At 35.6% G+C, this 15,599-nt stretch overlaps 1 protein-coding gene across 19 annotated transcripts in view; it reads right to left on the reverse strand.

Moving 5' to 3' along the window:
- Positions 1–15,599, reverse strand: part of EIF4G3 (eukaryotic translation initiation factor 4 gamma 3) — a 355,154-nt gene that overhangs the window by 156,831 nt on the left and 182,724 nt on the right. For 9 of the 19 annotated variants that reach the window (XM_059376540.1, XM_059376533.1, XM_059376530.1 and 6 more), the window contains 4 exons: positions 14,349–14,381; positions 4,383–4,403; positions 3,350–3,529; positions 2,667–2,781 (listed from right to left, as the gene is read on the reverse strand). In XM_059376540.1, coding sequence (XP_059232523.1) covers positions 2,667–2,781; positions 3,350–3,529; positions 4,383–4,403; positions 14,349–14,381 — 349 coding nt within the window. The remainder of the gene's footprint in view (positions 1–2,666; positions 2,782–3,349; positions 3,530–4,382; positions 4,404–14,348; positions 14,382–15,599) is intronic. The other 10 variants (XM_059376527.1, XM_059376539.1, XM_059376538.1 and 7 more) reach the window with 3 other exon arrangements.

Genomic DNA, 15,599 nt, shown 5'->3' on the forward strand with positions numbered 1-15,599 from the left:
ATAAAGAAGGCTGGCACAGATTTACAACACAATTGTAATGACAACATTTTGTGTCAAAAAATTATGTAAAGTGTAAATAAACAGACTAGAATTCAGTGAGAAGCCTTTCAAAATGATTTTGTGAATTAGAAGATAGAATTGCATAAACCTGGTGATTCACAGGCCTGTACCCCTGGGGCTAATAATACATTATATGTTTATAAAACAAAATAAAAAATTTAAAAAAAAAAAGATGATACAATTGCATTCCCATTACAACTTGGGATTGAAAGAGAAAATTCTGTGAATTTTAGCATGCTTTCTCTGCCAGTCAGTTTCACTTACAGGTTTTCTATTCAATAAATTCTTGATGATACCAACTGTCAATTTTACACTTAAAAAGAATTTTTATTGGGGATGCCTGGGTGGCTCTGTCACTTAAAACATCTGACTTTTGATTTTGGCTCAGGTATGATCTCAGTGTCCTGGGATTGAGCCCCATGTCAGCTCTGCCCTCAGAGGAGAATCTGCTTGTCCCTCTCCCTGGACTCCTTTCCCTGCACGCTCAATCTCTCTCTCAAATAAATAAAATGAATAACTAACTAAAATCTTTCTTAAAATGGAAAAAAATTGTAAATGGATTTAAATTAAAGAATAACTACAAAGATACTAAATGGTATGAAAACCCAGAGTTCAAACTAACTTCAAGGGGCTCACAAGGGATGCCAACAGTACTGGCAACATTCCACGTCAAAGAAAATATCAAAATATTTCCTAGTAAAAATACAACTTCAGTAAAACCATTTCATGACATTATGAAGTGTATCATTTTGCAACTGGCAGTCTCACAAGCAATAGTAACCAAGTTGTAAAAAAACGGTTTTCCCAGGGCTCCTGGGTGGCTCAGTCAGTGAGCCTCTGCCTTAGGTCCTGGATCCCAGGGTTCTGGGATTGAGTCCCCTACTGGGCTCCCTACTTGGCGGGAAGCCTGCTTCTCCCTCTCCCGATCCCACTGCTTCTGGTCTCTCTCTCTCTCTCTGTGTATGTGTGTGTGTGTCTCTCTCTGTCAAATAAATAACTAAATAAAATCTTAAAAAACAAAAACAGAAAAAAAAAAAGGAAAAGTTTTCCCTTTTCTAGAAGTAGTAAAACCAGGTAACACTTGGTTCCTTGGCCTGTTTCACCTCAAAACCTAAGGGAAATGTTCTTGAGCTATTCTAATGCTAATTAATTCTGATGTAAAGAACTGAGACACTAAATCTCAATGTTAGGAGATTGGTGAGTGGATACCTATTTATCTAAAAGTAGATTATACTGGGGTACCTGGGTGGCTCAGTGGGTTAAAGCCTCTGCCTTCAGCTCAGGTCATGATCCCAGGGTCCTGGGATCGAGCCCCATATTGGGGAGCCTGCTTCTCCCTCTCCCTCTGCCTACCTCTCTGCCTACTTGTGGTCTCTGTCTGTCAAATAAATAAATAAAATTTTTAAAAATTAATTAATTAATAAAATAAAATAGATTACACTATCTTAAAAGAACAAGTTAAAATTTTAATATGTCCTTACTGGTAGCAGAAAAGATCAATGCTTAGTGAATCCTAAAGTTTAATTTTTCAAGAATTTGCTGATTTTAACTCTTAAAATTCACGTTCTATATAATAAACCAAGTATAATATGTGCTAGAAATTTATGGAATAAGTCATCTTAGTACTGGTTCACAAAGTATAAACATGTCACTTATTTCTCTACATTAAAAACATTTGTGATTTTTTTAAGGCATTTTCATTTCACTAATTCTCATAACCTTCCTATGACACAGATCTTATCACAATTTTGCAGAAAAGGAATCACAGAAACACTGAATTATACTCAGGCATCCCACTCCAATACCTCATCACTATTTTAGGTGTTAGAGATACCAGAGTGAACAAAACAATAAAATTCATTGTCTTTGTGGATACTATATTCTAGCAGGAAAATGTTAACAAACATTTTGGTAAATGGTGTTAAATGTTTGGAGAAAAAGAAATCATGGAAGGGAGATAAGTTATAACTGACCCTTGAACAACACACGCATCAGGGGCACCCTCTGCTCGCCTGCATGCAGTCCAAAATCCATGTATAAGTTTTGAAGCCCCAAAATCTTATCTAATATAGCTTACTGCTGACTTAGAAGCCTTACCAATAATGTAAACAGCTAACAGATATTTTATGTTATATGTACTACATATATATATTCTTACAAAAGCGTTAAGCTAAGAGATAGGTAAAGTTTTTAAAGAAATTGTAAGAGAAAACACATTTACAGTACCATACTATATCTATCAAAAAAATTCATGTTTAAGTGATCCCATACAGTTCAAACCTGTGATGTTCAACAGCCAACTGTATATTTATTCCATCAGCAAAAATGCAATAAAAATCTAAGTAATTATGAGTTGGTTGCAGATTCAGAACCTTAAGACATGGGTTCTTTGCAACAGAATTACCAGCTCTTTCAGGTGGTGTCATTAACTAAATATAGTTCTATAATACCCTTCCCGTGTAAATCACTCCCTAAAAAGCTTTTGATTCAGAACTGTTTGCACATTTTATTTAAAAATTCTTTATACCACTAAAACCTCACTGACTAAACTGATCAACCAAACACAAAAACGAACTAGCAGGAATTCCTCCGTATTTCATACTTACCGTAAGCATTGGGGAAGTCCCCAGGTCCTGGTCCAGGATAAAAAGGCCCTGGCCCTGGCGGCTGAACTGGATACTGTTGTGGGGGCCCAACATAAGGAGGGCCACTATGACGGTACTATAAAAGAGAAATTAAAGATATTTATAAATAATATGAAGATGGCTTACTATTAAAAAAAAAAAAGTTTTTGTGTGTATAAGACAATTACTGAAATAAGGTGAAAACTCTTGGTTAAATACATTAAAAAATGCTTGCCTGCCATCAAGATGCAATGAGGATGAAGAGAAAGATGTGCAGTAGGTAAAAACCTTACAGCACATCAGTGCACAGACAGACATCAGCTTGCTGTAAAATTATTTCAGGCTGGTAGCTTTCAATGAAATTGAATGTTATCACAGGAAGAGCATAATTACTGAGTCTGTTTTAGAGCAGATGGATATGGGAAAGGGATGGGGTAAAAGCAAGAAAATAAAAATAATTTCTCAAACATCTTAGAAAAATGGAAGAGAAATATTTCCTTACAATATTATGGAAAATGACAAAATGGCCAGATTTACAGCCAACAGAAAAGTTCACATACCACTAAAAACCAATGCCATCACCCACCCTTCCTGCTTCCTCTGATGAGAATTTGGGTTAATTCCCACTCTATTGCTGGACCGCACAAACCTGAGCGATACTTTACCTGTGGAATACAGTACTGAGGACCCTGGGGCACTGGGTACGGCATGGGCAGATGGTTAACCATCATGATGTGCTGATTGGCCTGATACACTGCAGTGGGTGTCTGTGCACCAGGACGAATGGAAGGACTGCTGTTCGGGATGGTAGCTCTAGGAGGCTGTATCTGAGGCCTCTGAAAAAACTGAGGAGGGGAGAAAAAAAATATTTATTTTTTTTACTAAGGGGAATGTGTAAATTTTACTATCTTGAGCTTTCTCCTTTTGTCCACTAATAGAAATTTTACCAACTGAATTGGAAATATAATATACACAAAAAGAGGCTAAACTGCATGTGGCTGGGATCACTAAAAATATTCTATACTAGAATATTTTTAAGGCAAGTTTTGATCAGTGCTATCACATATATGAAAACAGTCAGGCACTCTCACTTTTAAAATGAGGCCTCAGCTATCTTAAACAAAAAATTATATGCCATAATTATTAATTTTAAAATGTGATAAAATAACAAAAGGAGTAGCTTGTGTTTCTCTAAAAGTTGTTCTACTATATAAAAGTACTTATATTAAAAATTAAAAGCAATCCCCTAAAAAGCTACCATTCAAGTAATTTATAAAATATTTCTAGACATAAAGATTTTCATCTCAGTCTATCGAAGTCAAGTTAAAAGCAAAACTATCAGGAGAGTTGTCACATGCCGATTTATTACATGAAGGGAATGGCCTTGCTTTTCTAAAAAGTGGAAACCCCATATTAAATTGGACCCAATTTTGCTTTCTTGAATAGTTTGCAATAAAAGTGGAAAATTTAGACAGACTTAAGAATGGTCTGGAAGGAGAAGAACTCAAATTTATCAAATGGCAGCCAGTACCTGTGGTTATTTATGGCTCTCACTGCAGGCTTAAAAGCCTTGAAACAATATACCAACAATAAATTCTCACCGTGAATGCATGTATATTCATCAGCAAACAATCAATCTCACTGTAATAATAAGGGAACAGAGTAATAAAGAGGCCATGCAGAACCAGTAGTTGTTACCTGGATGGGTCTGAATCCTCCCTTCAATTAGGAAGCAAGAAAGCAGCAGGAAACAGAAAGAAAGCCAATGGAAAAGCTTATAGATCAGTAGGAAGGGGTAGGACATAGCATGCAGCTCAACAAAAATATCTTTCTATTTAGTAATAATAGGAGAAGAAGGAAGATTAGAAAATCAGAATGACAATTCTCCACTTGAGAATTCAAGGATACATGGAACTGAAGAACTGAATCACACTTAATATAAATAAATACAGTGGCAAAAATATTCTTATAGTAGCTACAAGTTATAACAGCTTGAAAGGATATGTCTGTTTTTAAGTACAGGTGGGACTGATTCCTGTTCTTGGCTCTACAGACACCCATTATGTGATTTGGCATTAGTTATTTAGCTTCTCTATGACCCACCATCTTTAATGGAGAAAATAGTTAATAATAAAAGTGCCATTCATTATTTTAAAGTTTGCAAATGTCCTAAGAAAAACTAAACTTTTCAAAATATATCAGGCCCATCAGGAAAGAAATCTGCTCTTCTCAATTAACACGGCATATAAGAACCCACTTAAAGCTTTAAAATGGGGAAACATAAAACTAGTCTTAAAATGTGGTTTAGCTCCAAAATTTCTTAAGTTCTCTCACAATTCCAGACATGAATACTGATTATGATTGGTCCAAATAAAGCAAGGATGAGCTTTGACCTTTGGGCCCACTCAGGTCTTATCCTGCCTTACTTACTCTTAAACATCAAGTCACCTACACATAGTAGAAGAAATGACTTTTTATTTTGTGTTGTTTGGAAGAATTAGGATCCAACGTCCAAGGCTCATCCCCATTCGGCCTTCATAACCCAGGACAAAGAAAGCCCTAAAAAGAGTAAGTCACAGAAGTGCAATAGGCAGTACAGCAGGAGAATGGAGTGGATGAGGGAACCAGATGGGAAAGGCCATAAAGAGCAGTTGATGAAGGTGAAAAGAAAGTACAAGCAGCAAAGCTGGGCTGGACCACCCCAACAACAATAGTCTTGCTGTTATCTCCACTGACACAGTTTTGGTGACAGACACAAGAATTCTGTTGGCTGCAACCAAGAACATGAACTAATAAATTTTGCATCCTACACTTCACCTCTCTTAATTACACAGCAGACAGAATCTATTATTCATCAATGTATGTGAGTTGTAAACACAATTCATGAATGAACTTAAGCATTTTTATAACTTGGTTAATATGAGAGGAGCCACAAAACTGTTACAGGCCTCAGAGAGAGGACAGTCATTCATCTGCTCAACTTAATGAGCATTACAACATGTTGCATGCAGTGGACAGAAATCTTATTCCTGTAAGATCCTCTTCCACCAACTCTAGAGGGCAGCCAAGACAAAGAGAGTCAAACACAAGAGGTGATAATCCACTGTAGTTATATTATCACCAAATTTTCTAAGAATATTTACTGCCTAGTGCACTGAAGAGGCATGGTATTACTAACTTGTGCAGAGCAAGGAAAGCAGATATGGGCAAAGTTTCTCCACAATTTTAACAGTTTACTGTATGTGAGTCCTTCTCCTGGCACTAGTTTCCAACTCCTCTGCTGGGGTTTTTAACGCCCTGATTACGACAGTTGAGAATACAGCTTATTCAAAGAGGATTCAGAAGCCTATTTTCTTCAGTAGTTTTAAAAAAAGAAATAAACAAGTGTTTCTGATGATAGTGCTAATATTATCATACAGCTGAACCCACAAAAACACAAAATTTATGGTTATGTGGACATGCAATATTTCTTATAAACTAAGACTTCAGTTTTGAAGCAGTGTAGGAGAGTGTATTCACATATGCATATTAAATAACACTGAAGCTTGATATAGCACTTACTAGCTACCAGATACTACTCCAATTATTTTCCACATATAGTAAATTATTCTTAAAACACACCTCTAAGGCAGGTAGTATTATTAACACCTCCATTAGATACATGGAGAAATTGAGGGACAGGGAGATTAAGTAACTTTCTAAAGGTCTCCCACCCATAATTTAATAAGTACAGTCAGATTTAGGTGTATAAACTTTAACTGTTACACACCCTACTTCTCATGAAATGGAACACCCCTCATATTTTCAAACAACTGTTGACAGTCAAAAGAAATTTTTTCTAAGGCCCAAGGGATGTGGTGAGACCTTTATCCAAGTGCACTAATGGGCGGCATATCCCTCAATCGTAACGTTCCTGGTAACAACAATTACTTCACAAAATTCATGCTTATTATACAGGAAAATAAATTTCTTCTACTTACAAGACTCTAATTCTCTATCTCCCTTAAAGTAACTGATAACTGTTCATATGCTTTTACTTCCTCCGTACAACATTTAACAGACCTTTTACTCAAACTCACTGCCCAAGAATTTTATAAGGACAGGCTGTCTGGAGCTAATTTTTCAACCTTAAGAAGTTCCCTCCCTTCCTCATTCTCCCTTTCCCCTTCCCCCATACAGGAGATTCTACTATCTATAAGACTAAAAAAGGTGTAATGACTGGAAAGGCAAAGAAATAAAAAGAGAATGTACTAAAGAAATAAATAAAATAAATAAAAAGAGAATAAAAAATGAATGTACTCTCTCCTAACCATTCAATTGTAAATTTAGAGTTAGATTTAATAGTGGTACAAGAAATTAAAAATCTGTGGGTGGGCATGGCAGCAAACTACATGTGAATGTGAATGGTCCTTCCCAAACTGCTTGCAATGTTTCTGAATCCCTTTTCCTCTCCACTAATCAAACTCTCTGGGATGCTAGATGGAAGGACAGTACAAGCCATTTAGTCCAACTACATACCTAAAATTTAAATCTCTTATTTGACATGCCCTTCAGGTTGCGACACTTGAGCAACCAAAGACACAGTCCATTTCATTATTAAATGGAGTTCTGACTTTCCTTTTACTGGCTCCAAATTTTTCTCTCTGTATCATTTTCCCTCTGGTTCAATAAATATTCCTAAAATCACATCAAAGTCAAATCCTTCTTCCACAGAAGTGATAAATCTCTAAGTTATGTGGAGACATCCATCACTGCCAACCTTCGCACCAATGTCTATTTTTTTTTTTGTTCAAAGCCAATTACTACCCTCCATGCCCTGTCCCTCCAACCAGCATATTAAATTCCCTTTTCAGTCTTCTCTCAATATGGTCCCACAGTTAAAAGTCTCACTAAATAGAGACCAAAACACAAATATCCAGGTCGTGTCTCCCTAGACTGTATCTGGGCTCACTCAATAAATTTATCTGTTGCTAAACGAAACAGCAACATCTCTCTCTTATTCTGGCTGACTATATTTCCATTAATAAAACCAAGAATAACAGGAGCTGTTCTGTCAACCACATTTTACTACTGATTGGTACTGAATTACAATCTCATAAAACCCTTACGTCTTCTTTATATATAACCTGGCAACAAGTCATGTTCTTCACTTTTGTGTATACTCTTAGGGCTGTGTAATGAAGTTCAGATAAGGAATAGTGTATGTTGTTTCTTTGAAAATGTATTTGGCTAATTACAAACCCATCATTTCAGACTGTACAGATACTTCTGGATTCCAAATGTATAATACAAGGTCAAAACCACATAACTATCAGCAAATTTGACAGGCATGTCTTTAATCCAAGTCACTGATGAAAATGCCAGAAAAGGCTAAGTAGAGAAGGGAGGAATCATGTACAACATAAGTATCATTCCCAAACTTGATTTCAATCTGTTTTAAGTCTTTTATCTTTCAATGGTCCACTAATATGCCAGGAGAATGGCAAGGGAAAGAATCAGCTCTCATTTGGTGGTCATTGTGCAACTTTTCCAAAGGGCTTGGATACATTTATAACAGAGGCTGAATTTAGAGTACTCATGATAGCTAACTTTCACTGTAAAATTCTAGAAACCAAAAGGAAAATGTTACCCCTTGGAAAATACTTCTAAAGATGTGATAATTATACCGTTACCTAAAGTTTCCTTGCCAATAACATTAGGAATAAATGTTTTTTGAATATGTTGGCAATTCTATCACTTTTCATGACTTCACTCTTTCTAAAATCATCAAAAGACAAGGATATCTTTTTTAAAAACTAAATAATAAGTTGATATTCTCTGAAAACTACCCATTCATTTTCAGCAACTCGAAAAATCTATTCAATCACATTAGTTCTTCCTCTGTGGAAAAAACTACAGAATAATTATTATTTTGCAAAGCAATAAAAACTATATAAAAAATGTGCTTCTGAAATCCCTAGCTTTCTGCAATATATAGTTCAGCCTCCTAGAGGAACAGTAAGATTTGGAATTATGAATTTTTTAGGTTAATATCTTTAAAAATTCTAAAGTACTTTTGAGAAAAATAACTGCTGTAATTTTCTCACAAGTTGTAAGGGAATAAGCAGTGAAGAGTCCACGTAATGGGGTATCATTCAAGTATCAACCAGATACTCTGCTGACTTACACCAATTTAAAACGAATTCTAAATTCTTTCTGTACCTTCCCTGCATGTGGCCAATATCACATAATTTATGTGTCATTAAGAATTAAAAGATGTAAGCTCTAGAGCTGAGTTGTTCAATAGAATAGCCACTTGCCATATTTGATGACTTATAATGAAAGATTCCGTTCTTCAGTTGCGCTGCACAGTTTCAGTGCTCAATAGCCACATGTGCAAACGTGTCATGAACAACACACTAACATTTTCACCACCATTACAAGAGTTCTACTAGACAGTAGTGCCATAGAGGATTATGTAAGATGGAAGGAAAAAAACCCCGAGGATTCTGTTCAGGGACAGGTGTTCTGTCTGTCCATGCTGCAGACTCTGAAAAATGAGCATCCTTGTAGAATACTTTGCTCACAGGCAAAAACAGGCTGAGAAAGGAGGGAAAGATAGGCAGGTTATGTCACTGTTAAAGAAAATTGACATTTACCCAGAATCTACTATGTGCCAGGGACTCTGACAGGCAGGTACTCTGATCCTCATAACTCCCTTAGGAAGTAGGTGCAGTTGTTGTAAAACTTCAATATTTTATCACTTATGGGCATATTTTATCCACTTCCAAAGATAAGAAATCTGAGGCTCGAAGTTAGTTTGTAGTGAAGCCAAGATTCCCAGTTATGCCAACTCCCAACCTGTATTTTCCTTTACTATTTCTGCCCTAACCCTACAACTCTTTGGTGACTAAGGCACTAGATAAACTGCCCATGGCTGACTTACATTAAGCTCTGAAAAATCTAAGAGGACTGGTCATAAGGCTGCATAAATGCTTGATCTTATTTCTACTTTGCTTGATATGCCAAGTCTGACCCCAGAGGCAAACTCTAAACTTTCATTTATTTTATTTTCCAAATCTAAGAAACTGCACAGAGCAATACAAATATTTCTCCACCAGAAACTAAGACTTCAAATGTAACAACACAAAAACCTTGAAGGGTCATAATGAAAAAAATTTAAAAAATAAAAATAAGCCAGCAGTTTTCTTTTCTTTTAATCTTTTAGTAAAAAGAACAAAACTACAACAGGAAAACATGCACAGCTTCAATGCTGTTTGCTACTAGGTAACATATTTCCTTGATGTGAAATACTGTTAAGCTTTATCAAGCTTTTATTTGTTTACAATAAATCCAATTACTTCGAATATGGCACACTATTCAACATTTGTCAATATTATGGGAACTAAAATCATGTATCAACACATTGCAAAATATTTTTGTTCTATGAACACTTTTAAATACCAATTCCCTGATCTTTCTCAAAATGCAGACTACTCAGCCACAGAATATAACCAACACTTGATCTCTGTTGTGAAATCCAAAAGTAAAATAAGGACAGGAACACAAGTAACTTTAAACCACAACTACACAAATTTCAACAACTAAACATGAAATTAATAACACAAGCCAGAATCTACATTATACCAACTGACTTGCTTTACTTATGAGTGTACGTTCTGTTCTTTCTGTTTCTAATTACCTTGGGATTTTCAAACATCAGAGTAAAAATAGTTGCCATATTTCTAAAGCCATGGGTGTCTGCATATAAAATTACTTAGTACTTCTTCTTTTACCTTGTAAGAAAATTGTTAGTCTAATCTAAAACTCTCCAGGCTACAAAATGCAAAAAGAATGGAACATCCTAATTAATTAATCTGAAAGAATCCCTGTAAAAGCCTAAAACTAAAAAACTAATGGTACTGGAAGAAGACACGGCTGACATAATTCTAACTGGAGCATGGTATCCCTGACTTGAGGGACTCAGTAAGAGCTCTCTAGCTGGCCACACATAAAGATACTCTACCTAAAAGTAGTTCCAAGAAAAACATTCTGTTACAGTTTCTTGATCCTATTCAACTAAAAATATCACTATCCAGAATGCTGTTTCATTTCAATTCAGTTAACTTCATTTTACAAAGAAGAAAAAAAATATACACATAGGTTCTAGATTACTAAACTGGACAATCGTGTTTTCATTTTGCAAGCAATTACCTCCAATTATCTTATCTAAATAACAGTATTTTTATTCTTTGTAATGTTTATAGAACCAATGGTTACTAAGCAGTCACAAAAACTTAACGTATTTACAGTTGGACTTTAGAAACAACAATCACAGGAGCCATCATCCAGCATCAAATTACTGTGTTTAAAAAAATATATATATATATCAAAGCATGAAAGGATGTGGTCAGAAAGGCAGCCACTGATGAACAATTCAATAAAGGAGAAATAGGAAATCTATTCACTAAGTCTAACTAGTCATAGCTAATTATAACCCCTGATTTAATTCTTTCTGGCCAAAGAAAACAATTATAGATTAAAAAATAATTTATGCCTTCAATTCACAACAAACCAAAAATAACCTAGGACATGGATGTTTTACCCTTTAAAAATGTATTCTCTGTGTACCACTCAATGTTTACCATTTGCTCTCATTATACAAGTTTCTATCTACTATTTTGTCTTATGAGCATCTCCTTCTCTATGAACCTCTACCTGACTTTCTTTTTCTTTTCCTTCCTTCCTTCCATTTTCTTTTGAGACATCGGATGGGGATGTGAGGAGGAGCACAGGGAGAGGGAAAGAATCTCAAGCAGGCTCCATGCCCACCAATGGAACCCGAAATGGGGCTCGGTCTCACGACCCTGAGATCACAACCTCAGCCAAAAACCAAGAGTGGGACACTTACCCAACTAAGCCACCCAAGTAGCCCCTCTAACATGACTTTAGATTTGAGGAGAAGACTGTTTTAAATACAAACTTCAACCATTAAGTACACAGAGAACTCCCAGGTTTCTCTGTTAGGAATAGTTCTATGGCTTGATCCCTGGGAAATAGTATCATCTCCATGGGGGTTATCTGGAAATATGTGGAGGTGTTTTTTGTTTTGTTTCGTTTTTTAATTGTCACTGCGGGAATTCTACTGGCATTTAGAGTCCTAAGGTTGCTAAATGAACTGCAATTCACAGGGAAGGATTTCATAACTGGTTATCCCACCCAAAATGCCAATACCTATTCCATACTGGAACAAACCAAACTGGACTGTACAGCCATTGATAAAGCAGAGCAAACTCTTCCTAACAATTCGCTCTCCGCCACAGCACGGCTTCAGCTAACTCCCGCTCAGCACTGTCACTTCAACTCCCGGCCCTCTCTCTCCTAGTTTTCCAAGGGGACTAATTCCTACTGCTGTCTCCACCAAAGTTATAGGTTTCCGTACTCAATTCTCTCTGGTGTTATGAGAAATTTTAAACTGCTATTTAGAAAGGAGGAATACCAGAGTAAAAAGCAGCCAGCTCTCTGGTTTTTGTATCCAAAAGTAACACTCTGGATTTATGATCCATCTCAAGAATTGATCTTCAAGAACTTGTGTCAGAAAGTAATTACGTTCCTTGCTAATGAATAAATAATAAGCATATACACACAGGGAGTTCTACTTTTCTAATGGTTGAAATATGCCATAACTTCACAAGCATTATCCCATAGCTAAATAAAGAACCAATCTGCCAAAACTTTGAGTCATATGACACATGAAAATCATTTCAGAAACTAAATCAACCTTTTCTCACCAAGACTCCTTTAAGTGTTCCTTGGTTTTTGGAATTAAAGAAGACAAAGAGCATCACAAGACTTTAGGCTCAGGAGAAAGTTCAGAAAACAAATTTTCCCAGAGTAGATAAGACTCTTTTATAAAGGCTTAACTACAACATCCCTTTCTGAGGACCAATGCAATTGAACAGAAATTATAGAAACACTCAGCCTTATATGAAGGAGCTTAGAAATAGTTTTTCTTAATCAGTAGTTTTTTTCCTACACTGCTTTTGGAACAGAGAACTCCCAGGTTTCTCTGTTAGGAATAGTTCTATGGCTTGATCCCTGACTAAAATTTAAGCCTTGCCTCTATGACCATTGACGAAATATTTTATAAAATTTATAATCAACCTTTTTACCTATGGGCTTATCTTCCTTTCAATTATAAGTAATCAATCTAGAATTGTAGTATATGCCAAACACTGCTAATCACTGTCCTTTCATTATCTCATTTACTCTTCATATCAGTCCTAAGATGGGTACTAGTATTGTCCCCATTTTACAGATGAGAAAACAGGCTGAGACCAATGAATAAATTGCCCAAAACCACTCAGTTAGTAAGACTCAAACCTAGGTCTAGTTGACACGACAATGCAAGCTCTTAAAGTACTTTAACAATGCTGTCTGTTGATACTAAAAAATACCCGAATTTTATTTCTTCATCTAACCCAAAGAATTGCCATCCATTTCACATAACCATATCTGAGTTCTCCTGCAAAGTGTCCTTAGCACCTCAGAATATGCTTGGTTTTTTATCATCTAAATTAAAAAGACTTCATTTTGAGAAATAGAGCCTTATATCACAGGTAGACAATGAAATCCAGCAATTACACCATGTCCATTTACTCAATAATAAGAATTCTAACTATGATTAACACAGGTAAACAATGGGTAACACTTCTTTCATTTTATCAAACCATGCTAGGCTGCATAACAGTATCAAAAAACAGCTAACACTTCCTGCTGTTTACTTTATGTCAGATGCCTAAAGAATCTTATCTCTAAAATGGAGGGCATTTATTCCCGTTTCCCATATGAGGGAACTAAGGCTCAGAAAGAAATCTGTTTAACCCAGATAGTTGCACAGTAAAGCTGGTAATATGAACCCAGATCTGTAAGGCCTAGGCCCTTTCAACTATAGCAAGAGAAAATGTTTCAGGATACTCTGTAAGAAGCTATTTGGAGGGAAAAACCCTGAAAGATTTTTCTTTATCCCAAACCACCTCCTCTAGTATATTCCTGCTAAATAAATTAGTGCCAGCATATACATTTTTTAATTTTAATTTATATAATTACTTCATTTAAAAAGAACCAACTGGCTACAAATATTAAAATTAAATAATGTATTTATTTTCTATGTATCCTGAGAATAATTCTATGAAACAAATGACTATGTATTAACTGTTAATTTGATATTAGATCTAAGTTAGTAACTGAGATTAAGTGGTTTTAGAAATACTAATGCTGTTTTATACACATCAATACAAGTTACATCAGAATGTTAACAGAAAACCCTTAGAATGTTGCCTGTTCCAGTCAAATTTAAACAATACATATAACCACAAAATCTGTGAGGGCTTACCATATCTGAAAATTTTCAGGGTTCCCTAAATTGAGAGCAATTGTTTTGGGGGGAAAAAACACTTTATTATTTTTAAATTGTGCCATTAACAGAAGGGAATGTGTTCATTAATAACAAAATGCCGTGAAATTAGTGAAGGACAAAAAGAACAGAATCACAGGAGACTGGAGCTACTCTTAAAGAGTACAGGTTGGGTGGTTCCCTGGAATGGCAGCATTCTAAGGATCAGCAGCTACTAAAGCCCCCACCTATTAGTTAAAGGTGATAGTGAAGGGGCAAGGGTACAGTACCTGGTGATGGGCAGGTCGAGGCCCCGCTGCAAACTGAGAAAAGGAGGGAAAACAAACACAAAAGGAAAGGCACAAAGAGTCAGAAACACCACAACAAAAACCAAAATGTCACACAATATGCCAAAAGAAAAAAATCCACAAGAAAAAAAACAAAACAAAACAAAAAAAAAACACAAACAGTCAAAGCTTTGCTGCAGGACAGTGACAGACAGGTACTAAGATTCAACAGGTTAACACCACTCCAGCTATAGTTTGCCATTTATCAGCTGGGAGAGAAACAGCTAAGCTGTTAGGCACATAAGGGTATCTCTCTGATAGGAATATTAAAAAAAATAATAAAATAAAATCCTAAAATAAAGCAAAAGAAGGTTTGAAATACTAAGTGATTATATTAAGACAAACATGAAAAAGTCAAGGGTGCTTATGCAACTGATACAGCTGGAGGAAATGGAGAAGTTTTTATATTATAAGAAATAGCCAGGAGGTAATTAAAATGTCCAACAGGAAATACAGAATGTTAACAGGACCGATTTCAAATTCACTTTAGTTTAATAGGGTATCTCACACGTGAAATGGAAATTTCAGTATCTTCCTTTATTTCTTAAAGAATAAAATTTCATTTATATATCTATAAATATACAAATATATTTATAATATATAAATATATATTTAAATATATAAATTACGACATATATATTTAAATACAATTAACTAGTAAAGTTTAATATCAGGCATACCAAAGCAAATAGCTGGTAAAGAACATCACCCTTTAAAATGATTAATCAAAGTGGTACTATTTTAAGCTCAGGAAGAAAAAAGAGTGAAAGAAATCAAATCTCTCAGTTTTTATACACAACAGCACAACACTGTCCATATGTACCTACTGCTATTTGATACTGAGAATAAAAACAAACAAAAAAATATAATTCCTTAGCCCAACAGAGTGCTTAAAAGCAGGTAATACACACTCTCTTACTTTCCCTAATGTACAATGAAAGAAAAAGCTTTCCTACTAATAAAATTTTAAGTACTAAACTTGTAAGATCAACTATTCTTCCCTAGACCATTAACTAGACTTCCAGTGTGATTTCACTAAAAAAGACAGAGAAGCTGAGTGCCTGGGTGGCTCTGCTTTCTGCTCAGGTCATGATCCCAGGGTCCTGGGATTGAGCCCTGCATCTGGCTCTCTGCTCAGCAGGGAGCCTGCTTCCTCCTCTCTCTCTCTCTCTCTCTCTCTCTCTCTCTCTGCCT

Source organism: Mustela nigripes, chromosome 14 (genome assembly GCF_022355385.1).
Source record: "Mustela nigripes isolate SB6536 chromosome 14, MUSNIG.SB6536, whole genome shotgun sequence".
NCBI lineage: Eukaryota > Metazoa > Chordata > Mammalia > Carnivora > Mustelidae > Mustela > Mustela nigripes.